The sequence below is a fragment of the Gallinula chloropus genome (assembly GCF_964237585.1).
Source record: "Gallinula chloropus genome assembly, chromosome: 19".
Lineage (NCBI taxonomy): Eukaryota > Metazoa > Chordata > Aves > Gruiformes > Rallidae > Gallinula > Gallinula chloropus.
Genome location: NC_140104.1, coordinates 6,543,039 through 6,569,341, shown reverse-complemented (window position 1 = coordinate 6,569,341; position 26,303 = coordinate 6,543,039). Strand labels below are relative to the sequence as shown.

The following is a 26,303-nucleotide window of genomic DNA, read 5'->3' as shown; positions in this document are numbered from 1 at the left end:
GCCCAGGTTGCCCTTTTGTGCAGCTAATTTAAATGCAACAACTGCTTTCCCTATGGAGATTTCTAAGAGAGCAAAGCCTTTGGGTGCTCCCTGAGCTCTGGGTTAGGGCCCTGCTCAGTTCCCAGCTCCCTGGCTGCTGGTGAGGACAGGCTTTCTGAAAGCTGCTCACCAGCTGCACCAGAGCTGTAACTTGCCCACATCCTCCCTGGCACAAGGGGCTGACTGATCCCAAGAGTCCCCATCCCTCACCCTGCACACGATCAATCCCAACCGTGCTTCAAATCAAGGGAAAAGGTAAGGTGGCAAGGAGAAGCAGCCTGGGAAAGGTGGCGCAGGACGAATCCACCACGGTCTGAAGAAGGGTCCCAACACAGCAGCACTAATATAGAGATTTTATTCTGACTGTATTGAGTTGTACAGCACATTTTGTTTGTCACGATGCTATCGAACTGATTTTAAGAGTTTTTGGCCAGCACGTTGTGACGCTGAAACTCACGAGAGCTAAAAGCAGTTTGGACTAACGGCCGGAACGGAAGGGCCAGGAGTACCTAGTTTCTGGCTTCCTTATTGCTTGCAGTCACTCAGACATGTGCAAAACAGGAGCAAATCCCACTGCTGCTGCCAGCCCAACGGTCGCTTGTTCATGCCTGGCAGTGACTGCAAGGTACAAGGCAGGGGAGAATCTGAAGCAAGGTGCCTTCTCTTCCCAAAGCCACACTGGTTGTTCCCCATATGGAAAAGAAGCAGAGTCCAAGTAGGTACAGGGTCTTCAGATGATGCTAGCTTTGCTTGCACTACTGGGATTGACAAAACCAGAGGCTGACACAGCAAAGTGCAGGAAAGGGTCGTTACTCCATTCCCTCCAGCCAAGGTGACGAATCTGGGAGAGCACCGCAGCGCACGGTCCTGTGCCACAGAGCGAGTGCCCCCGCAGGCCCTGCCCCCGTGTGACATCCCAGCTCCCAAGGTGCAGAGCACAGGGGACATCTGCACTGACCTGGAAAGAAAACCTGCCTTTCCACCAAGAAAGGCCCCACGTTCAAACTCCTCTTCCTCATTAATACCCACAGGCTCCTCAGGAAGGAGCAGGATGGATACTCCCAGAGGGACCTAGGGATTAAAAGCCCACCTGAAGCCCTCTTTCTTTCCACCCCTTCTTTTTTTTTTCTAAGCCCAGTTCCTTTTCCTTAGGATGAGTTGGGATTCCCACTCTCTAGTTTCCAGGGGAAGCAGAGAGACAATTACAAGTTGGCAACTCTGAACTTTGACCACTGTACAGGAGAAAAAAAGAAGTCAAATTCAAGAGACATCTCAGGTAGCGCTGGGGCAAGTCGGAGAGATTGTTTCCACCACTGGAGAGGTGCCACATGTCGTGTTCAGCACTGTAGCTTGGTGGTACATCCTCAAGTGAAAAGCACAGGGCGTAGTGTCTACGTCAGCCAGTGTCCTTCCCCACCCCCGTTTTGGTATCGATGCTTCATTCTCCCTTCTTCGGGTTACAATAAGTGCACAGAAATATATAGCAGCATTTGGACCGAAACCCTCACAGACACCAGACAGCACATTCCGGGAGGTCAAACAACACATTATGGCCTATACCCTTCAAGGTATCAAGTTTTCAGGATAAAGAGCAGTAGGAAGTGGAGAGCTGAGGGCAGAAAAGGGGAGGAGGAGCCACACAGGAACATGAGTTCTGTTTCTGTGCCAGGAGGGGACCAGGGTGCTGTTCCTGTGGCAGCACCGGGCTGGGACGCTACGGCAAACAAAGCAGATGGGCAGAGCAGAGGTGAGGGGGCCGATCGGCCGCCTCCCCGCCACGGGCAGAGCCAAGTGCGCTCACCCATCCTACCGGCGGCGTGAGAACGGGCGCAATCTGCTCGGCCTGTCTTCTGCCAGGATGAATTTCTCTTCAACACTCAAGAGAAAAATCAATTAGTGAGGGCTAACGAGTCTTGTTCACCAAGCTGATCGCAGGTCACACTCGTGGAAAGAGAATCTACAGCACTGCTCCAGGCTGAGGTGCTCCCAAAGCATGTGGTACCCCCTGGAACCTGCCCTCCTCTCTACAGCCTTCGCAGGGGGAGGTGGTGCTAAACATGCCACTCTGTTGCCCTGGGGTACTCTGCACAGGCAGTGTCTGTGGAAACGCTGCTTTCCAGCCCACAAAAAGAAAGAAAGAGGTTGCAATTCCCTCTCTATCCCTAGGTCGTCAGACTACAACGTACGGGCCCCACCGGTACCGGAGTGGGGACACACACCGTACCCTCTAATCTGAGCTCCTCTGCTCCAGGCTGAGACTGCTGAAGACAGCACGTTTGAGCTTGGTGTTCAAGTGTTGCACCAGCAGCCTTCACAGTTACAGGGGAGGCAGAGTCACCCTTCAAACCCACGAGAGAAAAGGCTGGGCTTAGACAGGTCCCTTGTCTGGCATTCAGCTGGAAGCCGTGGCGATGGGTTTCTTCAGGTGTTGGCTCATGAGCTCCCTGGCACGAGACACTTGGATGTGGTCATAACAGGGGTTACAGACGAGGACGGGGTCGTACAACTGCTGGTCAGGGATGGGCAGCTTCAGGTGGCAGCAACCAGCACAAAACACATTCCCACAATTCCTGTCAAGGAGCAAGAAAACCAGTGAGAATGGGAACATAACAGGAACAACCTGGCAAAACATCAGCAAGTGCAAAGGGTCCGGTTCAGGGGTGAAGGACCAGCCTTCCTGGGGACTGGTCAGCTTTAAAGCATACGCTGTGAAGTGATGGATGGGCAATACTGCCCAGGCAAAGGATTCAAGGTCTTGGAACACAGAAAGACCAGTGTGGAATGGAAAGCTGCAGGGAATTCCCAGGGCCTGGCAGGTAGAGGGAAGAGTAAAGCTTTCTCCTAGGAGCTGGAGGGAATGAACAGGGCAGACAGGGGTTTTGCAAGGTTTGTGAAACACAGAAGAGGAGCAGCACTGTGGTGCTTACCGGCAGTGATGCCTCCGCTTGGCCAGCCAGAATTCGCAATCGCAGTTAAAACAGTGCGAGGCCATGTGGTCTGGAACCCACCGCGTGACCTAGGGCAGACACCAGTCCCCATCAGATTTCTGCTTGCAGCACCACACAGCCTGGGGCTCAGGACCCTGGCTCAAGCTTTGGCCACAACAGGCCAGCCCAGGGTGCGCCCACCCCACCGGTCCCCTTTCCATCAGCCACTGCCACGGCAGAGGATGCGTTAAAAGGACAAGGGGGGCTGCTCCCTGCTTTGGGTCCAGCTCACTGCTGCTGTAACCACCCAGGTGAGCTGCCAGGAGAGAAGCCTCTCCCCTGCTGCTCTGGCAGGACACGTACCTCGGTCTCCTTCTTATCCACAGGCTCCCAGCTCGCCTCTGACAAACAGTCCTCGCTGTGGTTGGAACAGAAATCCTCCGTGTCGCTGCCGTCCGACTCCTTCAGGCACGTCTGCAAAACCAGAGAAGAGTCTCAGACCCCCTCAGAGCGCAGCTAAGGGCATTCCCTGCTCTGGCCACGCATGTGGGGGGCACATGGGTGGATCCACATCTCCCATCCAAGGGGATGAAACATTCCTGCCCGGCATTGGAGCCATTGCTTGGCCCTCGGGGAGCAGAGACACCTCTGGGCGGCACAAGGATGCAGCATGTGCACAGGAGGGGAACAGGGCTGAGGAAAACATAGGAACAATCCCAAGAGCTGCTCCAAAAGCAGGAGACTGAGTACCCTGGGCTGGAGAGGGCAGTGTGAGGGGGGGGGCACGGGGACAGTGGCTGGTCAGGAGCTGCACTGCTGGCCCGGGGCTGTCAGAGGTGGCTACTTACAAAGTCATCCTCATAGTCCATCGGCGGCTCAGCCGGAGGGGCACAGAAGTGGCGGATGTCCAGGCGCAGCTGCAGCTCCCGCACCTGCCTGCGCAGCTGCTCCACCTCCTGCTTGTAGCTGGCCTCGATCTGCCGCAGCCTGTGCTGAATCACATCGGTGGGGAAGGGGAGCCCGTCATCGTCCAGGTAGAGAGGAGGCACAGGAGAAGGACATTTTGGCGGCACGTGCTTGGGACCAGATGCTTGTTTCAGGTGCCAGGGCAGCCACGAATGGCCAGGCTTCCCTGCAGGGCCTGCAAAATGCGTGCCAACATGGCCAGAGCAGACTGAGGGCTTCACACCTTCTCTGGCAGCCCACTGCCCACTGAGGCACAAGCCTGGTCCCCGCAGAGCTTTGCTGCTCAACCTCTTGCTACAACAGCCGTAGGAGAGGAGGTGTCTGGGTGCAGGCTCCCCATTGGGGAGCGATGTCGCCATTCCTTGGAAACTGTCCCAGTTGGACCCCAGGAAGGAGAACTCGCTGCTTTGGCTCTGGGAAATGGGCTTGCGCCATTGCTCCAGCGGGACTCTCCCCACACGGGCAGGCTCCTCACAGGGCACGCTCCTTCCAGCGTCGCCCTTGCCTGGGCCTGGGCTGTCCTGGCAGGGGGTGCCTGGTGCCAGGCCCTCCTGATTGGGAGCATCTTGGCAGGTGGTGTTTCTCCTGGGGCAGCCTCCTCCATCAGACACCTTGCCAGCAGCCTCCAGTGGTTCCCGGCAACAGGTTTCTAACGGCTTTCCGGAATTGGTGGAAATCCTGTCAACATTGTCCTGTCCAGAAGGATTTGGAGCTGGACACGTACCATCCAGTTCCTCCACATACATTCCATTTCCCTTTCCTGCCTCCGAAGAGGCGCTGCTTCCTGGCATAGATGCCCGGCTGCCGGGGTGCTTGCTGTGCCACTCGGGCTCAGCACGGCTGCTCCAGGCGCTGCTGGCTTGCAGGGGAGCGTTCTGCCCCTGCTCCTCCGCCTGCCGAGCCGCCTCTCCCGCAGCGCCCGCGCTGCCTTCGCCCAGGGGCGGCTCTGCTCCCTCAGCGGCGGCGTGACGGGCTTCCAGGCCCACCCGCGCTTCCTGACAGTGGTTGTTCAGGTTGGGATCGCTGGACGTGCGGGTCAGCGGGCTGCTGGAATCACAGGCTGAGAGCAGGTCATCCATGGACCTTGTCTTTGGTAACCTGGAACCCCAAAGCAAGCAAGTCTCAAAAGAAAACTCCTGAAACTTCCCCCCAATTCAGTCGAAACTGAGATGAGGGGAGGGAATGTCCCTAATTACAGGTCCTGGGGAGGGTGGGGACGGGCGGTGCAGCAGCGTGAGCTGCGCAGCACAGCAGGGCTTTGCAGCGTGGCCTCTGAGGCGCAGCAGGGAGCTGTGCACGTTCCCCTTGGAGCGGCTGGAGATGCTACAGAGCTCTCACTTCCACAGGAAAGATGAGAGCAGCGGGAGGAGGGAGGAACTACGATGAGCAAGGAGGGAGGGAAGGCCTATGGGCAGACCACAACCTGGCATGGACCTCTGGGCTCTTACCTGTCCAAACATCTGCCGCTGAACTCCTGGCTCTGAGATCCAGGGGGAGGGTAAATGTCCATATCATCCTGCCCCAGAGGATGCGGTGAGGAAGCAGGGAGATACACCGCTGTCCAGAGGTGCAGCGCTCGCACGTGGCACACTGGATGCAGCACCTGCAACAAACACTTGCGATCAGAGATGCACGCAGAAGGAAACCTCTCTGACCTCCCCCCACACAGTCCCTGTGCCCAGCAGGCAAAAAAGGCTGGGCCAGGAGCTGCACTGACCTGCTCAGAGCCTGGCATATAGAGGAGGTTGTGGAAGTTCTTATTGCCAGCCCGCAGGAGGGACCACACGGAGCAGGTACGCTTGTAGATGTTGTGCATCTCTCGCTCGCAGGGGCTGTTCCCAAGGAAGGTCCCATAGAGGCAGGAATAGGTGTGCTGCACCAGCTTCACCTGCAGCATCAGGAGGGGAACATTGGTCAGGCATGTTGGGAAACAAAAGTCTCCTGCCCACAGGGAAAACTGTCTGCCCGCTCCTCTGCGATGGCTCACGCACGTCCCACCCAGGCAGTGACCCTACTGCTGTCCTGTCTTCCACACAGGGCAGGGCAGAGGGGACAGAGACAGGAATCACTCTGATAAAGGGGAGATCACACCATGGCCACCCTTCTGTGACCCAACCTCTGCCAGTCAACACAGGAGATTAATTAATTTCATTTTTTTCACTGTATGCAAAGCAGGCTGTAACCAAAGCAGTGCTGCTGATGGCACCTGAGTTCACCTGGCAAAGGACAAAGAGATGTTTGCAGGCATATTTCTTACCAGAAAAGCTTCATTGAATTCAAAGAGGCAGGGGAATTGCTTCAGAAGCTGATGAACAGCATCCAGCCACTGCAGAAAAACCGGGCACTGCTCGTTCTGATCTTCCACCTTCTCCTGGTGACCGCAGCGATCGCCAAACTTGTGACCGAAATCCAGCCAGTCTGATTCAACAAGCACCTGGAAGCCCTGAGAAGAGAAGGGAAATACCTGACCTATAGAGAGGTAGAGGACAAGGCCAGCACCAAGCACAGCCAGGACAGCTGAGAGGCCAGACACTGCTCCAGTGCTTGGTTTGGGAGCAAAGCTCCTGGTGTGTCAGAGGTGTCTGAGCACCAGGTACTGGCTGTTATTTCGGTGCATTGAACAGGCTGGAGAGCACACACAGGAAGGGCAGGGAAGCAGCAGGACGCTGGACATGAGAGGCTGTTTGCCACAGTGAGGAGCGAGGCAGAGCTCACTGACAGCAGGGGAACACAGAAAAGCCCAGCGCCCACCACGGCAGCTCCAAACAGCACTGAGCTTACTGCCAAAACACCATCCTGCTCCCTTCTCCAGAGCCCCTGGGACAAGAGCTGCAATGTCAGCAGACTCCCCACGGGCAGCGGGACGCGACTCGCACCTCCATGGTCCTGTAGTAGGGGTCCAGAAGAATCTTCGCCAGCGCCACGATCTGCGGCGTCCTGTCCCAGCCATCCGAGCAGTGAACCAGCACCGGGCGCCCTTCTCTGTCGACCGCTCCGGAGACCAGCACTGCTGCCTTCAGCATGACAGAGAGGTGCTGCAGCCACTTGGTGTTCTCCAGGGCAGAAAGCCAGCTAGAAGGGGGGGCAAAGAAACCAAGGAAATGGTTGCTTAGCTCTCCAGTGGAAAGAGGGGTGTGGGGGAGGTGGTAAACTAAACCTTTTCAGCATCCTCAATGAAAAACAGGCTTTCCTAACACATGCTTGGAGGAGCCAGCCAGCCTGAGAATAAGTGCAGGGAATCCAACCCCTGATTCCAATTTTTCCCAGCTTAAATGCATTGAAGGGAAGAGAGGCACAGGTAAATCCCTAGCTGAAGGCTCCTCACAGCAGAAAACCATTCTCATAGCAGACTAATCAGCTCCTCCATTCATTCTAATGCAAGAAACCTTCACTGAAATGTTTTCTAGGAACAACAGGTAATTCCATTGCCCCAGAAACGAGGCCGGGACCAGCACTGCTGGTGTTTGACACCATCACAGCACAGACATGTTTCACTTCAACATGTAGTTCTGCAAATGCAGCACAAAAACTGTTCCTGCTCCATTGCGTCCTGCGACCTCCACTTCATGTTCTCCTCCAGCTTTGAAACACCTATTTACAATGTTCAAGGGAACTTTCATCTCCATTTTACTGTTGGGTTGTGGATTTTTAGGGGAAAACCAGGTTTTGTTATCTGAAAATTTTAATCAATTAAGAATAGTTAATAGAATTTGAGGACTGACTTCACCCAAGTGGGAAATGGGCTGCCAGAACCAGCCTATGGATATAGTTCTGTAGGTGCATACAGTCCCAGCCACGTCTCAGAAAAGCCTCAGGGCCCTGCAGAGCCAGGTGACACTGAGGCAGCACTGCGATCCCTTCTGCATGACCGGGCATTACAATCAGCAGCATTTGAGCTTTCCCATTCCTCCCTTTTCTCAGGTGGAAACTCGGGATAGGAAATAGGAAAAAGAGAGGGAAAACACCCAGGACACTGACAGATCCGGTGTCAAACCCAGCACGAGAAGGGTCACTTACTTGCTGGGGTCTGGCACCTGGCTGCAGACAGCACGCAGATACTGGAAGCTGTTCCGGATGGAGTGGATGTTGGCCATGCCCATGAACACGACTTCACAGTTGGGGTAATACTCTGCACAGAGACAGAAACATTCAGAGTGCTGCAGCCACTCCGTTCAGCTGTCCCATCACCATTCAGCTGTCCCCTCACCACTGGTCCTACCCTTCAGGTAGGTGGGTTTCCTGCAAAAGCCTCGAGGCCCAGCAGCCACAGACCTGGGATAACACCCTTTCCATGAGCTGGAAGGGGACCACGCTCCACAGTCTGAGTACCTAAACATTGACCCGACCCATGGCTGTGCTCCAGGACCCACTGGATGAGGCAGGTCCAAGAGGAAGATGCTCCAGGAGCACGTAGCCCTCTGTACCTTCACATTCACAGCCGCCTCCCTTTGCTCTGTTGGCCACAGCTGCAGTGTAGGACCTGGCATCGAGGATCAGCAGCTTCTGAGGAGTTCCCGCGTTCTCCACGCCTGAACACGCCGTCAGGGATGAGTCTGTGGAGACAGCAGGGTCTGAGTTCCCAGCCTCCTCCCTCCCGGGACTTGTCCCCCAGTGCCGCCAGACACTGACAAGCCACCAGCGAGCTCAGGGACCTGTCCCACACCTCGCAGCCACGGCGGGACAGGGCCTGGCTGGACACTTTAAAGCCTCGCAGTGTGACAGCCCCGTCAGCCACAACAGCGACTGTTGGGGACAGGAAGCGCTGAAGGATGCCGAGGCTGAGCAGAGAGCAGGAGGGTGTGGGGCTGTCTCACCGAAGTCGGTGTCGCAGGCCTCGCTGCCGTCGCTGCCCCCGTTGTGCGGCGCCCCGCCGGCTGCCTTCGCGCCGGGGTTCAAGGCACAGGCTTTGGCAATCGATGTCACCAGATACTCGTCGTCGGCGTTTCGCCAGCCCCACCAGCTGATTTCGGGCTGGCTGCAGCGGGCGATCACTGCCCCGTTGCGCACGTGTCTGCAAAGGGAGACAGACCCTAAGGAAGGTCCTTGGAACGGTGAGGAACAACCCCAGGAGACTCCACCTGTCGTCAGCTCCAGCAACACCCTGCCCCAGCTTTCTCTGCCGTGCTGACTCTTGCATCCGAGCAGTGAAACGGGACTGGAGCAGTGACGTGGGGCTGTCACTGGCAGCACAGCAGCAGGAAGTGGCTGTGAGAAGCACAGCAGCAGCTGATGGAGCTGGAACAGCTGGCAAAGCGAGATGGCAGAGGAGCCCGTCGCTGGGGTGGCTGTTGGGAGGAGCCGGTGCCAGCGCCGGGCTCAGCCGCAGCGCACGGGGGCTCAGCCCCACCACGGCTCCAGTTCTGCCCTGGGACCCAACTACCCAGAAAGGAACAGTGTGTTTCTGCAGCCAGTTCTAGCCATTGCTCCACTAAACTGTTTGTATTTACAGTAACCTATATCTATCTGTTATTATTTATAAAGGTATATTTTTCTATAGAGAGGTGTAAATACTTTTATGTTAATCCAGAGAGGAGATCTTTAAATAATTACAGCAGTACTTTGGGAAAGCAATAACACTTATTTTAATACTGTTCTGTTCTCCCATTCTCTTTTTTTTTCCCCCTATCTTTCTCTCCTCTCAAGGATGCACCAGTGGTTAAAACTGCTCCGTTTATCCCTTGTAAGTTGGACAGATCAGCTCACTCTGCACCAGACTGGTGAGGTTCTGGGAGGAGGCCTGAGCTGGTGGTTCCTAACTACTCCTAAAACCTGAACCCTTCCCAAGCTGCTGCCTGCAAGTGCCTGGGGTAGGAAGAAGTGTTCATTTTTTCACAGGAACTCACTCGCATAGTCACTCACAAACAGCCTGGGGAGGGAAGGGACAGTTGGGTGACAGAGTTGCTGGTGACACAGAGTTATCCAGGAGCACCCACAGCTGCCTGGAAAAAGCTTCCAAGGATCTGGTGCTACTGGGTGGTAAAAATAGAATAGGAAATGTAGTATTAATAAGTGAAAAGTGGTTACAGATGATCAAAATCTACCTCCAGCTACTGCCAGGGAGCAGCTGGGTACAAATCAGCTGCCAAATCTCAAAGACTTTGAAGTCTCTGTGGGGCTCTCAGAAAGACTCAGCACAACGCTCGAGAGCAGCAAGAAGGTTCTGAGTGTGTTTGCAGGGATCTGGAAAGGAGTAAGAGGGAAAAGGGGATGGCAACTTCAATCCAACACGAACCTCTCACCAGCACATCTCAAATCTCCCACCTCCAGAGCAGGGGCCGGGGACAACTGGTGGTACAGAGACGCTTTGCTAGAGGATGACTGGAACAGGAAACATCTCCCCACCCTGGGAGGAGAGCCAAGATGGGCAAGAGGCATAAAAACTCATGAATAATATAAAAAAAAGTGAGTTTTGAAAGTTAGCCACCATTTTTCCCAGACACCTGAGTATTGCAACAGTCAGGCTGTGAGCTGAAGGAAAACAAACCCGGACTTGGGGCTCTCTGAACAGTCTCCCCAGCCCAAAGCATTGCAGGTCTTTGCTCAGCAGAAGTTTTCCTCATGGAGAAAAGCTCCTTTCTGCTGGAAAGGCAGAAGGTACCATAATGTCTTAAGTTCTGGGGACAAAATTCTTCTTTAGGGATCTTCTGTTTAGCTTTCATGATGTGAGACCCTTTCAAAACCCCACACTTGAGTAACGAGGTGCCTTTGTGGTCGATCAGCTGAGCTCCCAGACTCATTCACAGCACAGGGCTGGAACACATTGGGTACTGCTGGCAGGTGCCATCTAACCCATGACAATCATCCATAAGGCATCAAATAACAGCTCCCAAGTCCCCCTCTGTTATTTTTTGGCCACAGAATTGCTCATCCCCAGTACAAAGTCGAGCAACTTAGATTATAACACCAGGAAGAGCTGAGAGAGGCTTTGCAGCACTGTTGCCTGAAGGTTCCCAACTGCCATGCAAGTATCCAAGAGCTTTTGTTTCCTGAGTCTCTGGGTTAAACTCCTGGCTCACCCCAGTGTGATGTGAAGCTGCTCAGCCACAGGGCTGAAGCAGTGCCCATGGTTTGCCTGCTGCCCCCCTGGCAGCCACATGAGCACGGCAGATGCTGAGTGTCTGTGAGGAGCTCCTGCTAGCACAGCCCCAAGGTCTTCTGAAGGTGGCTGTGCAGACAGGAACAGCAAGGAGCGGCTGGCACACGGTCCCCATCTGACTCTGCAGTCAGCTAAATAATTCATTGCACCCTTCATGCTGTTTTAGAAGGGAACTGTGCTCTGAGGCTCCTGCATCTCCTCCGAGGACACAGAGATGGAGACCTGAGCTCCTGCTTTGCTAACGCCTGAATGACACTTTTTGTGATAAAGCTGATGTTCTTTCTACCTTTGGTGGCACATTCTGCAGCTCTGCCTGGGACCTAATGAATTCAGCTGTCCCCTCCGAAAGCTCTGAAGCCTACCAAATGGTCCTGTGGTTGCCAAGTCCCTGAGATGCAGGCACCTGAGCCCACCTGTCCGCTGTCCTGAACTATGAGTGATGAGGAGGAGCCAAGTGTGAAGCTTTTTGTTCCTTCCCTTCCCCTTCCATACAGCACAAGGCTCTCTGGACACAGCCACAGCCCTCACAGCCCCTCCTGTGCAGAAGGCTTCAGTCTGGAGGGCAAAGGCTAATGAGTGTGTGAGACACACATACGGGCAAGCACTGGTCCCATCCTGTACCATCATCACCTGTCAGCACCTTCTAACCTGACCCCAGGCTGCAAAGGGCTCCAGCTCAGCTTCTGAATTACTGGGCACCATTAGAGCAGACCTCACCAAAAGCTGGGAAGAAACCATAGGTACCAGAACACTATCTCACCCTGCCAGAGGACACCCTGCAGCACCATCACAGGCCAAATGCCACCAAGGCTGTTGTGTGTGCTGGGAGGAGGAGGAGGAGTCCAGAGAGCAGCAGGTTTTGAGGCACAAGGACCAGGATGCAGCCATCACCATCACGCTTCACTCCAGCGCCCTGCACACCAGACCTCCCAGTGCCCTGTGCCAGACTATGATGGAGAGGATGGCTGCTGTGGACCTGGGGAGAGCACTGCTTGGGTCTTGTGCTTACCTGTACACCACCACAGGGATCCTTTTCCACGATCTAAAGGAAGCCACGTTCTCTAGCTCCTTATCGGTGATCCAGACAGGGACCAGCAGCTTCTGGGGATAACTGGAACAAAGCCTGGAGAAGAGAAAGCACCAAGGGGAGGTGAGGACTTGGCAATCAGAAACCTGCACCAGAGAAGCTGTGTGGAGAGGAGGCAGGAGCAGCTCACGTTTCCCCACATTCAGCATGCTCTTCCTCTGTGGCTCTTTCTCTTCACGTCTCTCTCAGCACAGTCTCAACGTGGGAAGTGACCAAACAACCAGAGTCAGGAATGAGCTGGGAGGAAGCAGCCTCCTTTCACCCCAGGCCTACCTCCAGGCCCACTGTAAGTACCCTGATACTCCCAGGGGTGCCTCTGAAGGTCCTCTGGATTTAAGAACGCCGGGTTTTGGGAACAGCTCTCCATTTACACAGGGTTTTAGTTTTCTTGTAGCAGTTGCAACACCAAAAGAAACACAAGAGCTTCTGATGAACAATGATCTACCCCTTTCTGCCTGGTGGGAAACAGGCCAGTAAGCTCTACACACTCCTCTGCCAGGAGGGCACAGCCCTGCCCAGAAGGACAGCCCTGGGGATCCATGTGTGCTGTTATGAAGTGACCCAAAGGGGGCTGAAAGGACATCTTGTTTGGTGGGGTGCCAGAAACCAGATTCCTGATACCCAGCTGAGCACACACCAGCAGTGAGAGGAACAAGAGGGGCAGGTCCCTGGCAGTGCGGCACCCCCAGAAACTCAGAGCAAGCTCAGGTAACAGCAGGGTGACCCAACTCTTTCACAGGCAGAGCTGCAGTCCCAAAGCAGCCCCACATCCCAATGGGCTGAATGCCCAGCACTTGGGCTGGAAGGGATATTCAGCTAGTGGGTGCTGGGCAAGATGGGAAGAGGCAACAAGACTGTGAGGGCTTTAAGTCCCAAGGAAAAACCCAACTGCAAGTGGATTAACAGCAGGGTAAGGGGAGAGCCAAAGGAATGACCAGGAAAGCCAAACAGGGTGCTGGGGACAAGGCAGAGAGCAACTGGCAAGAAACAAAGCAGAGGTAAAGATCCCAGGGTGTGGTGGGGGCTTCCTGGTCCCTGTGGCTGCTGCCCCAGCCCCACCGCTCACAGCACATGGCTGCAGCCAGGCAGGGCACAGGGACAAAGCCTGGCCCTGATGCCAGGCCCTTGGAGCTCCAGCTGCTCAAGCAAAGCAGCACATGGCAAGGAACATCACAGAGCAGCTCTCTGCAGCCCACATCCACGGAAGGAATGTCTCAGGGCAGATGGGAAGTGAAGCAAGAGGGGCAAAACTCCTAAGGGTGGCCTGGTGTCACCCTGAGCCCAGGCTATGCCTGCTCAGGCACGATACAGCACTTAGCATTACTTAGTCTGTGATGCCAGTGAGGAGCTGCCTGCCACCTTACAAGGTGGCACTTCACACAGTGTCCACACAGCTTCTCAGAAAGCCCCAGGCAGAAAGCGAGGTTGGTCCATGGGGTAAAAACAACAGGGTGAGGAGGAGGAATCTAGGACGCAAAATTAAAGCTGACAGGCAAGAAGCTGAAGACCAGGATGTCTGTGGTAGGATGTCTGGGCTTGGGCATCTCTGAAATGCCTCAGGTTCCATGTGTAAAGTCGGTGATGGTATTAGAAAAGCATTGAAGTGTGACTGTGAATAAAGGTATGTGGAAGAGGTTAGCACTGTTGAGGGCTGGAGGAACTTATGGAATAGCTGAGCCTGTAAAAGGATGGGCTTCATCCAACTGAAAACAGCACCAGCTCCCCAGCACTTCAGATGAAGCATTACGGGAGGCACGGTGAACTGAAAATTGGAGAGAGCTGAGACAGGAGGTTCAGGAGCCAAACTGCCAAGAGGTGAGTCACTACAGCTCTGGAGCCTTGGGAAAACAATAAGAATTCAATAAAATTCAGGTAGGAAACAGAACAGCCTCAAGAAGTGAAGCCAAATTTAAGCAGGGTGCATAAGAACAGGCAATGAGGTCAAGACAAAGGGACCTGTGCTTCTGGGCTAGAATTCCAAAAAATAAAGTAGCCTAAATGAGTACAGTGGCTCAAGAGCATCATCTAAACTTGATACAAGGAATATTATTACTGGTACCTGAAATTTCAGAGTTCAGGGTTCACAGGAAGACCAAAATGTGACATGCCCCAGGAAAACGTGAAGGTAAAAGTAAGTGACAAGTTCCCAGCACCCAGGAGCAGCACCGAACGCGCAGGGACTCGAATCCCAAGCCCAAGGAGGAACAGGAGAGCACTGAGGCTGTGCCACCTATGCCTGCAGTGACAGTAATGACATGCAGAGAGGCTGGAAGAGATTCAGAGAGGCAGAAACTGCTGTGGCAGAGTTGTGCTGCTTCCACCTAACACACAGGAGCATCACGGCAACAGCTGCTGTGTGGTGCTACCGGCCGAGCTGGAGCCAAGTACAGAGCTCTGCCCTCGGTCCTTGGGGGGCCCAAACCACAACTACTCAAAAATCACTTTGCCCCAGGATTCATCCCACAGGAGGGCTCAGCAATATTTTTAGAGGGGCCCATCGTGCCTCCCACACTGGGAACAGTGAGTTTCAGGGGTCAAAAAGACAAAAGCAGCTTGTGGATGATGAGGGTCAGTTAAACACCCTGTTCAGTGGTCATATGGGCATCAGAAGGAACCAGCAGTTAAACAGTGAACAAGGGAAATGTTGTGGAAACAAAAGGATGTCCTTCAAAGAGGGAAAATGTTTCTGAAGGACACAAGCAGGCAAACATGCACCTGAATTCCAAACCAGCCAAATGGAGACGTGTCAGGCAGGCTTTGAGAAGTGCCCTGTTAGGAGATTAAAACCCTGAAGGCCTTTTCCAGCCTCCTGGGAGGCGTCAGCACGCTGCGAAACCGAAGGGCTGATGGATCAGTGAGATGGCAGCAGAGAATCAGAACTATCTGTGTTGGTGTTCAGCAGCAGAGCCCACAAAGAAGCTGCCAGACCTACCCGTGGTCTACAAGGACACTGAGGGAGATTAAATGTGGGAACATCTGCAGGGGGTTTGGAGCAACCTGCTAGGAATGAGGAGTAACTAATCACCAAGACCAGGTAACGCTCAGCCTTTCTCCAGCAACTCCACTGCGCAGGGGTGAATGATTAACGAGCTGTGTAAGCTGTTGCTTACCTTGGCTTGGGTGCCAGAGGAATGAGAGGTGGCAAATAGGGTATCAATTTTGTAAGCAGGTCGCTGGGGCAAACGTGGGAAACCCCCAGAGTCTGACTGGAGCACAAAGCAACTGCCTGTCACTGTGGGGTGAGGGTAAACACCAGGCACTTGGGAAGAGTCAACATGGCTTTTGGGGAGGGAGGTCGTACCTCATGTACGTGGAGTTTGCTGGGAACATCACTGAAGGGGCAGACACAGCTCGTGGGGCTGTTCTGAAAGGGGGTTTTCTGATTGTTTGGTGGGTTGGTTGGGGTGTTTCACAGGTCGCTCACCAAAGACTTGGAGGAAGCTCCTCTTCTGAGACGGCAGCTCTCGCAAGGTAAGAAACAGCACAGAACCTCAGTGATCACCTGCTGCAGTAAAGGGAGCCCTAAGGGGAACCACTCTCATCCCTGTGTTGTGTGATATTCTCAGGTGCCACGTGGGCAAAAGATGGACAGCAAAGCGATGGGGGGTCACAGAGGGGTGGCCTGGAACACCCCCGGGTCCACGCTGACCTGGAACACGGGATGAGGTGTTTCTGAAACCACAAGGCTGGATTCCAGAGGAAGGAAGGTGGCTGTAACAACAGGAGACACAGGCACAGGCCACGCCTGGACAGGTGCTGATGAAGCATCTTCCTACCTCAGAGGCAGCAGCCAGTCAGGAGATGGGGAGAGAGAGGGGGAGAGGGAGAGATCCTCCCTCGTGGGACACAAAACACAGGGTCTATTGCTAACAGTCTTGGTAGACTTGTTGTCCATGGCAAATACAGGCAAGAACACCAATTAACACTTTCCCAATTAACGCTGAGGATAGCACTAAAACCTGTAGAGATTCATAAGGGAATGAGACAGGAATTCCAAGCAGTCCCAGGAAGGAGCAGGGAACACCAGCTTCCCAAGCCAGCAGCACAGAACTCCAACAGCTCCTTCCTCAGGAGCTCCAAGGCCAGCACCATTTGGGCCGATGGGAAACCAGTCCCAGCTCAGGCAGCATGGGGACCCAGCCACTTCCCTGGGTACCCTGAGACTGAGAACCAGGCAGAGATCCTGCCATGGTTGTACTGTCCCTGTGAGCTGCTGTACACTTCTACCCAGACCAGAGGAGCGGTTGCTGTGTGCTTGTATTGCTCTGATTTTATGAGGGCTGTAGCCAGGAAGAAGGCAATCGTTTCCTGATAAGGACATCTCCAAACAGACTTGAAAGACAAGGAACAAAGCCACTGCCTCAGAGTAGCCAGTCTCTGACAGGCTGCTTTGCCAGGCTGGGAAAGAAAAGATAAAAGGACTATAAACAGTTAAAGAGTAACCTGATTCCTGCGAGGAGAGGCAGGTGGCAGTGCAGGGATCAAAAGCCATGCAGGATTTAAAGACACACTCCCCAAAGCAGCAAGAGGGAACTGTTTTCTGAGTTGCACAAGCAAATGACAGCACCTGTGAGATCTCAGGATGTCTGCAGGGAGCTGGGACCTGCCGGTGTCCCCAGGCAGGACCTCAGCAGATGCAGGAAAGCAAAGCCAGGCCTGCACCCAGCTTGCTAAGGTTTCTTTCTGCACTGGTCTGGTTGGAAATAGAACATCTGCCTTTAGAGAAGTTGGAGAATTGCTGAGTATCACTGGCCAGGAAGCAAACCACAGATGGGCAGTCTAAGCTGAACTGTCTGAGATAGTCAGAGGGAACTGCATCCCAGGATCCAGCAGCAGAGAAGCCTGACTGCTCTGAGACATGCAGGGACTCTCCCTAGGGCAGGGACCTACAGGCTGTGCGCTCTGAGCAGTTCAGGGAAGTGATGTTTAATTGACATCCTTGGAGAACCCACATAAATGCCATCAAAGTCACATCAACAGTCCAAAACCAATGTGGTCAGTATGGCCAGTTTGGAACTGGAAATGAAACCCCCAAAAATAGGGAGGGTCCTAAGGGAGAAGAGCAACAAACTGTGGAACTCCACCAGGATTTCCCCAGGCTGGTGTGCCCGTAGCTCCTCCACAAGAGGCCAGTGACCTGGCACTGTTCAATGCAGAGGCAATGGGGATGTCAGTTAAGACTGGCTGAGGCAGAGAGTAGACTGAGGGACACTGCTGTTTCAAGGAAGAGATTACAGGGGATTCAGAAATGAGTATGTCTGCCCCAGCTTATTAAAACTGTGTTGGCTTATTACCACCTGCTGCAGAGAATGCAAGCAGTGCTTCTCCAAGAGCTCCTTGTGCTCTTTTCTGGGACAGGCTGGAATCACCAACGTGCAGCTGGGAAGTCCTAGAGACACCCACTCCAACCACCAGAACAGGTGGCTCACTGGGATCACCTCCAACACTGGATCATGAGACTTGAAAGCTCTAATGATGGAGGACCCCAGCTCTCTGGGGATCTACCCCAGCACGACACCACACTCCTGGGGAATGATTCAGTTTTCACCCCTCCCACGTCCAGTCTGACCCCCACAGGCTGCACCTTGTGGCTGTTGCCACTTGTTCAGTCATCTGCCGGTGTCAGCAGCTCTGTGAGAGCCCTGCCAGGACCTGCAGGCTGCAAGCAGATGACCCTTTAGCTTCTCCAGCACCAGACTGACGAAGGCCACCTCGCCCCCTGAGAGCCCCTCACCCTGGTTCAGAGCTGAGCAGCTGCAGAACTCCATGAACACTCTGGATTTTTCATTTCAAACAGTGTGAGGGTTTCAGAGAGAACAACCAACCAGAAACACAACCCTAGGACAGGCAGCTCCTCCAAGACCCCCAAAATTTCTTCAAGGGTGCACTATGGCCACTGCATTATTAACAACCTGAGTCAGCAGTTGCTGTGAGCTCTGATGTTTGGGCTGTACTCCTCCTTCAATTTTACAGCGTGACAGGTGGAAAGAAAGGGGACCTGAGGTTCCTACACTGATCTGCCAGAGGGTTATCGAGCTGGAGCCTGACTCCACTGCACCAGGACTGTGATGGGGAGAAGGAAAGAGGAGTGGGGAGAGCCTGGTGGTGAAACACTCACTTGTAGTTGTTGTTGATGTCAGAGACTCGCCAGACGTTCTGCAAATCAAAGCCCATCCTCACCAGCTCCATCTCAAACCGGTACCTCACATGGTCTCCTGGAAGAGCAGAGCACAGCACAGCATATTTACTGATGGTGAATCAGAGCTGATGAAATCTCATAGCAACTACTGCAGGCTGCAGAGACGTGGCAGGACAGCTGGACAGCCCAGATCTCGCTTCAGAACCAAAGACACTTGTCCCTCACCAGGTTCCTCTGCTTGGTTTGTCAGATCAGATCCCCTCTTGGTCTCAGGGCACCAAGTGGCAGAGAAATAACCTTCCCACATCGATGTGGGGTGGGGGCGTTAAGTGAACCCGCTCTTGCCCATCTGACAGAGGTGGCTTCCCAAGGGGATGTCAGGCAGCCCCTGGCAGAGGGGCACTGAGCACCCACCCCAGGCAGCTTCCCCTTCCAGGCTGCCCTGGTGGAGCCTGACACAGGGTTTGCTGTCTCAGGTTTTAGCCTTGCCTGACAAATCCTGGATGTTTTGTGGCTCAAGTATCAAACGTTGTTCATACATAAATACTGCAAGGTGCTTCATCCATGTCCTGCAGCAACAGTTTCCACAGGGGAGTGTGTTTATTCTGGAGAGTGACACTTCCTTTAAAAGAGAGACAGCAAATTGCTGGTGTTTGGGACCGGGCAGAGACACATCGTTTACCCTGCACACTATTCAACCCCATCCCTCCACCCCACCCTGGGCCTGGGCATTTTATTCAGGCTGCTGCTGCTCTCTAATACCAGAACGTTTAGAAGTCTAAAGCCAGGTTTGTGACTCGATCTAATCCCCTTCTACTCAAGCTAAGGCTGTTTAAAGGCAAAGCAACTGCACGTGAACTCTGTGTCCCAGTGAAGAGAAGCTCCCAGTCCACACGAGGGCACCAGCAGAGCTCTGGTGTTCTCTTTATGGACTCTGAGGTTTTTATTTGTGGAACAGCCTGGAACAGGCTGCCCAGAGAGGTGGTGGGTGCCCCATCCCTGGAGGTGTTCAAGGCCAGGTTGGATGGGGCCCTGGGCAACCTTGTGTAGCTCCAGGCCTGGAGGTTGGTGGCCCTGCCTGTGGCAGGGGGGTTGGAGCTCAGACCAGTCTGTGATTCCATGATTTGTGCCTGTGTAAACCAGCCATATCCACAGACCTGGCCACAGGAATGTCACAGTATTCCTAGGTGTTGGAGAAGAGATGCAGACGGATTCATACTGATTATGCCACCTCAAAGCTCATGATGTTTCCTGTCCAAGGACAAGGCTGGCTGAGCGCTCTGTCACTATGAGAGTACTGAAGAGTGGGACGTCTCCTTTGTGCACAAGGAGCAAGGGAAAAGCCACTTTACATTGCTGGCTCAGAGTGCTCCTTCACGTGCCTATTGTCACTGCTCCTTTTACTGTGCTTCTTATACAGCCACCTCTGCTGGATCTCTAGGGTGTCCCTCAGCAAGACCAACCAAGGCTGTGGCTACAGAAGAGCTTAAGACACAGCCAGACATCAGCCATCCAGCTCACACTGCACTGCGGTGCTTCTGGACAGAAGAGCAGGAAAGGGAGAGGCCAAGAGCTCACCTGGACGGCAGAGATGTGCGTGTTGATCCTCCTCATCAACACAGACTCCTAAGCACCACGCATGGTAGGCAAATGCAAAGAGGTCCTCAGGCTTAGCAGGGCGGGCGATGGCTCGAGTCAGCCTCTTCAGCCACTCCTGGCACTGCTTAAAGGTGGAAAAATGGCACCTGCAAACCCAAGCAGAAGCCATCCTCAGTGGGAGTGTTCATCCAGCAGAGATAGAGACAGGGAGCTCTGCTCCACTTGACTGGAGAAGGAACAAAGTGCTGAGCCCTGGTGACCTTGGCCACGAGCAGCTGGGTTCCAGCAGCAGCAGGGAGGGAGCCGCCGGCGCTGAGCGCGGCACCCAGCCAGCAGCCACACTGCAGGACAGCAGTAAACAGATACCTGATCACTTTGGAGTCCTTGCAGACGATGTGAAGCTGGAACATATCCCGACACTCCACGCTCTCCATCATCCTCAAAGGCACCTGTGAGGGACAGACATAGGGCGTGAGAAGACTTCCACATACCACAGCAGACATCGCCAAGCACAGTCACGGCTCTATCGACAGCCACACGCTTCTAGTTCAAACTACAAACCCACTCTGAGGTTTGTGAAGCCTCACGACCCAGTGCAGAGCCTCCTTCAACAATTACTATTCCCATTTGTACTGTCCCCGGGGTCTTCTCCCACCTGGGGCTGGTTACTGACCAAATTGTGTCCTGACAAGCACAGGTAACAAATAAAAGCTGTGAGAAAACACCTCAGATCAGGGCAGTAAGAGGAAGCCTTGGGCTCCTACTGTCTGACTCTTGGTTGCTGGTCTCCAGGTAGGAGGTCTCTTTAAAGCTGGCCCGAAAGAGACTTTAACAGTTTTAAAACCACCAAGTTTAATGCTCAAATTGAAAGAAAATAGCAAGGGAAAGGCCTAGTTATCATCCAAAGGAAAACCCCATCCATGCCCCCAAATGCAGCAGCAAACCAACAACTGCATGACCAGCAGTGACTGGAGATGCCATCAGGCTCAGTGCCTTCACAAAGCAGAGCTCCTATGCCACAGATCCCAGGGAATGGCTTATGCCATCCCTGGCCCCACAAAACACTGCGAGAGAGAATGTTTCAGGCAGCAGGAACAGGCAGATCCTGACTTACATTGATCACAGAGTCCTTGAATTTGATATGAAGCCGGTAGTTGGAGATGGCGATCACAGCATCATTGGCATGGCCAAGATACTCCACTCCCTCACCCTGCAACACAGTGAATGGGACCTGGAAGGGAGACATCACCAGTTCAAGACACACGCAGAGTAGTTTGCACACCATAAATGCCAAGAGTCTGCCTTCCTACTGCCTCCACAGCACATCTCCTCCTGGAAATCATCCTCAGCGACGTGATTTTGTGCACTGAGAGCAGACAACAGCAGGACACAGCACTGGTACCCACTGCCCAGCACCATGGGATGGATCACCTTCTCCCAAGGATGCCTCAGGAGCTGCTGAGTGCCTCCCAATAGATAATGACTGGGGAAGGAGGGATACAGCCACAAGCACTGCGTACACCAGCCACAGACACTGGGCAGCGAAGGGTGCGTTGCACTGGGACAGAGGGATTTGGGGTCCCTGCTTTTCAGAGAGGGTAAGCATGGCTCTGGCGCAAGCAGCACGATACAGGACACAACCTCAGGCCCAGCTCAAGCTGGGGAGCAGGCTGCACAGCTGCTCATCAGTCCTCTGCCCCAAGACAGGGTGTCCTATACCCCATCCTCCTGCATCACGCAAGCGAAGGGGGCTCTCGGCAGCACCAGGAGACTGACTGGTCCCAATCCAGGCAAGCAAATGAATCAAGGTTTTGCCCAGCTTCTGCTAACGAGGCTCTGAGAGGATTTCTGTGTGGAGCCATTTGCATAACTCAGCAAACTTCATTAAACTTTTCTGTATTCTGAATTTAAAAAAAACCAAAAAACTATCTGGTAATAGAGTATCTTTCTGTTTCCCCTGTCAGCCCAGACAAGCCACAGCTGGTTTTAACACAGGAGATCCTAGCAGAGGGCCAAGTTTGTCTTTTCTTGTATTAAAAAAACCCCAAACCCATCAAAACCCAGCATAAAACCCCCAGCCCCCTTTTCCTTAGGTTGAGCAGACTCCATGTCGTTCCCTGGACACCACCTACACCAGGTTACATTGCCAACCAATTACACAAACCACATCCCAAAGATTTATCACTCCAGCTGGAGCTCTCCACTTGCCAGGGAGGGTGTCTGGTGAAACAATTCATTACACTGTGACCAGTAGAGTCAGACCACCTCGTCCTGACTGGTTTCTGTGGCGTGAAATTGGATTCCCGGATGTCAGGCCTGAGGTGTGAGTGAGAATTGTACTAACAGCTCCTTCACTTATGCTGCCTGTACAAACATAACCTCAGACTGGCACCTGTTTGAACACTCATTAAAAGGGCTCATGATTTGATATGGAGGGAACACACTCTTTTTATCGCTGCAGTTTATCTATGCACACTGGCCAGAGCTGCTTGCCACTGGCATGTGTTTCTCCTGCTTAGGTGGCTCCTTCCCCAGCATCAGAAGGGAGGCAGGTTAGAAACAGGAGGGTACAGCTGCAGGAATGGATGGGGAAAGTCCTGGAATGAGCTGCCAGGTGCCTGAGCATGGCATGCATCAAGCTGATGGTGTTCTTCGTCACTTTATATTAAGAGAGTCACAATCTTCTGAATGCTAATTACCCCGTGAGAGGGGTGATCTTTATGGTCCTCCATGCAGAAGACCAAAGCAGATCCTGTTCTTCTCCAGGTGGTCTCAGCTCAGAGTTATCTCAGGGGCTTCATCTCCCACAGACCTGCAGCCATGACCCTGTGCAACCCTGCAGCCCGTGTCTGCCCCTTCAAGCCAGTCCTCCCACTGCCACATCTCCCTACTCGCTCCCCCAGCACCGTTTCCCAATCCCAGTGCTGATCCCAGAGTAAACTCCAGTACTGCAGCAGCAAGAACACAGAATGTGAGCCTGGGTCCACCACTGGAAGAGGACGATGAGCACTGGGACGTGGTGGCAGGAGACTATGCTGGAGGAGGGAGGGCACCAGGAGGCTTTGGCTCCTGCTATTCAGCGTGCTGCCCTTGCTGCACAGCAGCAACAGTACCCAGGTCTCTTCCAAGAGCCTTCTGCAGGAGGCTGGCACCATAGGGAGGTTCCTCCATCCAACAGCTCTGCAGCAGGAAAATGCCAGGAGCAACGTGCATTAGGGCCAGATCAGCCACTGCAGCTGCAGGCTACAGCCACCCAGATCACAGCCCAGCCCAGACACCCGACCTGTCCCCAAGAGCATCTCCCTGACGCAGAGCGCGACGCAGGCGGCAGCGTCACAGCGTCTCCCTGTCAGGGAATACCCAGGCTGGCTCTGTACTGCATCATGTGCAGCCGTGTTTCCCAGCAGCAGACGTGGTGCTGTGCAGCTCACAGGGCTGGGAAGGCAGGGCCAGGGCACACACACACACACACACACACACACACACACACACACACACACACACACACACACACACACACACACACAGAGCTGCCGTCAGCAGCCTCCGCGCGCGCAGAGTGTGACCTACAGCACCGGCCAGCCCGCGGCCTCCAGAACACGTCCTGGGCTGGAGAGCTGCTCTCAGGTTTCATGCTACCAGAGACCAGCCTGCCACATCCCCAGGCGGGTTTGGTTTGCTTTCTTCCTTACCTGCAGTGACTCTTCCTCCTTCACAAGCTCTTTTGGGGGAAACAAGTCCTTGGCCTGGATATACTCCAAACTGGGAGGGCCTTCCTCACCCTGCATTGCAAACAAAACACACAGTGAGACAGGCTCCAGCTAGCACATTGTCTTGAAAGGCCAAAAATCAAAGCTGTGGATACTCTTGGTACCCCAATACCAAGACCCGTTCTGGCTCTGTACCACACTTGGCATTGCAGGACCCCAGCAGTTCCTTCAACTGCTGCAGAATACCCAGAGCACAGTGAAAGACCTACAAGTCCCATCTCTTCCAACCATCCAGCATTTGGAAAGTCAGACAGCTACACCTTGACCACCCAGATGACCTTGGACAGGACATGACAGTAATTTGTCACCTCAAACATTACCCAGTTACTTCACTGTGGCACAAGAAGAAACACTGTAGGGCAGAGGGTTTCCATCTACAGTCCAGCCTCCTACTCTACCTACCCTCCTCTTTCCTGTCACAAGGGCTGCTCAGCTGGGCAGTTTTCACTTTCACTCTTAGCCCTAAGAAATCTGGGAAGAACCTGAAGCTTTTTGAGGAGAACACCAAGTTTGAAAGGTAACCCCGTAGCAAGCACGCTGAGCACACCCAATTCACAGCACCCTGAGGGCATTCATCTCAGGGCAGCTGAATGTGTCCACAGACCTAGGAAGCCCACCAAGACCTCAAAGAGGTGGTCTGAGAGGACACACTGAGCCTGGACATGCCATCCTTGGAAAAGTGGAGACAGCATCTCAGTGAATCCTCAGTCACTCACCAAACCTCACTCCCCACACCCTGCTAAACCACCAGCACGCTGTACAGAAGAGCAGCACCCAGACACCCAGCTGAGGATGCTCACTGCTGGGAGACAGGCATGGTGTTAATTCCATCTGTATTTGGTGTGGGAACGTTTTCTCCGTAACAGCTCTTGCTGTACCTACTCCAGGGTCCAGAATTGATTAGGACACTCTGGTTTATAAGTATTAAAACATATTTTAAAAGGAAGTATCTTTCTGGGGAAGTCACCCCAGCCAGAACCCCAAACTCCAATATGAAGAAATGGGAACCCAGCCCTTTAGGCTCAGCTTATGTTAAGTTGTGCTGGATGCCCTCATGCTGCTGACAGCTGCTTGAACCTCAGCACCCACAGGTACAGCCTGGCCTGACACGCTCCCTGGAGCTCAGACTGGGGCAGGCAGACACCCCCCCACACAGCCTGTCCCCCTACCCTTGGGCCCAGAGGTGCCCAGGCACATGCTGCTTGCAACCAGCATAAAACTGAGCATCAGCCCCAGCCAGAGGCAAAGGCGCTGCCCCCTCCTCACCCACTCTGCAGGGCCCTGTGTGAGGCTGCGAGGGACACGGGGCGCAGCACCTGCTCCAGCAGCCACCGGTTACCGGGGAGTGGGAGGGCTGGAGGGCCTCTCCTGCCAGCAGCTCACCCCAGTGCTGAGGCACCAGCCCAGGAGAGCACACAAAGGAACGGTGTGTGCCTGCCTGCCGGCGCGGCAGCCGGGGAGCCGAGATCCTCTCCCATCGCCACTCGGCGCCTCGCCGTGAAATCCCAGCGCGAGGAGGAACTGGAACAGGGCAGCCTGAGCTCTCCGCCGGCCCAGGTGTCCTTCAGTCCCTCCTCGCCTGCAGCACAGGACAGGTGGGAGGCTGAGCCCCCTCACAGGGTATCAGCAAGGCTGGGGGGGTCAGGACCCTACTCCCTTCACAAGTCAGCCATGTCTTTGAAGCCCTCAGAGCCATTTGGCCACAAGCCCCCCGCCTTGAGCTGGGGGTCTGCAGGAAGAGGCATCAGACCACCTCTGAGCGAGAGAACTCCTTCCCCAAAGGTACAAAAGACAGAGAGCTCAGGACCCCTCCCCACTACCCCACCATCCTGCAGCATTAGCACAGGAGGGGGGTCTTGCACACCCCTGCCTAGAGCCGGTAGCCATGGCAGGAGCACAGAGCTCCCCCGGGGGCAGCTGCTCTCACTCGGTAATTTTCCAGCTCCAGGCCAGGACCGGCCGGAGCCTGCGTGGCACCGGCACCCTCACCGGTGTGAGCACAGCCCGCGGTGCCAGGCGCTGCGGTGCCCTTGGGCCCAGGCACAGCAGCAGCACAGCAGCAGTGGGGACCATGGCATCCTCTGGTAGAGCACGGGAGGGAGAAGAGGGATCCCCCTTTGCAGGGGGAAGGTACACCAGGCCAGGCAGATCTGGGCAGGAAGATCCACAAGCAGCCTGGCCTCAAGGACAGGCCTGATCTGGGGCAGCCGACTCAGCACGGGAGCAGGAGGGGGAAGCTGGTTCCAGCCCCACTGACATGGAGGAGAAGAGGGAGGGAAAAAAAAGCAGCACTTACAAAGCAGTTGAGCATGGAACAGGAGACGCGGCCTGGCAGACTCATGTTCATTTCCCGAGGCGGCAGCTGGGCCGGGCACACGCAAGCAGCATCTCCTTCCTCCGGCCCTCTGCTGCTGCCGGCAGCGGCTCCAAAACCCTCACGCCGGGATCGCCGCAGCCTCCCTGCTCCACGGCGAAGGGCAGGAGCATCCCTGCTGCAGGCGGCCGGAGCAGGTGCCCGCCGCCGCTCGCTGCCGCTGACAATGGAGGGAGGGAGGGCGGAGGACGGCCAGACTCCACCTACCTCCGAAGGCCGCCGAGCCCGGCTCTGCCATCTAAGTGTCTCCCTGACAGGCGAGACAGAAAATGGAGAGACCGACGGGAGGGATCACCCCTCCTCTCC

General features: G+C 54.5%; 1 protein-coding gene across 1 annotated transcript; it reads right to left on the bottom strand.

Annotated features, from left to right (window-relative positions):
• Positions 1-386: 386 nt before the first annotated feature.
• On the bottom strand, positions 387-25,979 carry MTMR4 (myotubularin related protein 4). The gene is made up of 18 exons (XM_084273229.1): positions 25,920-25,979; positions 23,546-23,635; positions 20,968-21,084; positions 20,220-20,302; positions 19,833-19,999; positions 18,234-18,330; positions 12,038-12,151; positions 8,747-8,943; positions 8,357-8,485; positions 7,950-8,061; positions 6,809-7,004; positions 6,190-6,375; positions 5,650-5,820; positions 5,381-5,535; positions 3,815-5,030; positions 3,330-3,440; positions 2,967-3,055; positions 387-2,609 (listed from the first exon to the last, which is right to left on the bottom strand). The coding sequence occupies exons 1-18, from the start codon at positions 25,968-25,970 to the stop codon at positions 2,432-2,434; spliced, it is 3,459 nt and encodes a 1,152-aa protein (XP_084129355.1). The 5' UTR covers positions 25,971-25,979; the 3' UTR covers positions 387-2,431.
• Positions 25,980-26,303: the final 324 nt, after the last annotated feature.

Excerpts from the sequence above, each read along its gene's own strand:
- MTMR4 (XM_084273229.1), bottom strand. The coding sequence starts at position 25,970 with ATGAACATGAGTCTGCCAGGCCGCGTCTCCTGTTCCATGCTCAACTGC. Across the intron at positions 5,821-6,189 it reads AATTCAATGAAGCTTTTCTG|GTGAAGCTGGTGCAGCACAC; the intron begins GTAAGAAATATG and ends CTGATGCTGCAG. Across the intron at positions 2,610-2,966 it reads AAGCGGAGGCATCACTGCCG|GAATTGTGGGAATGTGTTTT; the intron begins GTAAGCACCACA and ends GCTCCTTGACAG.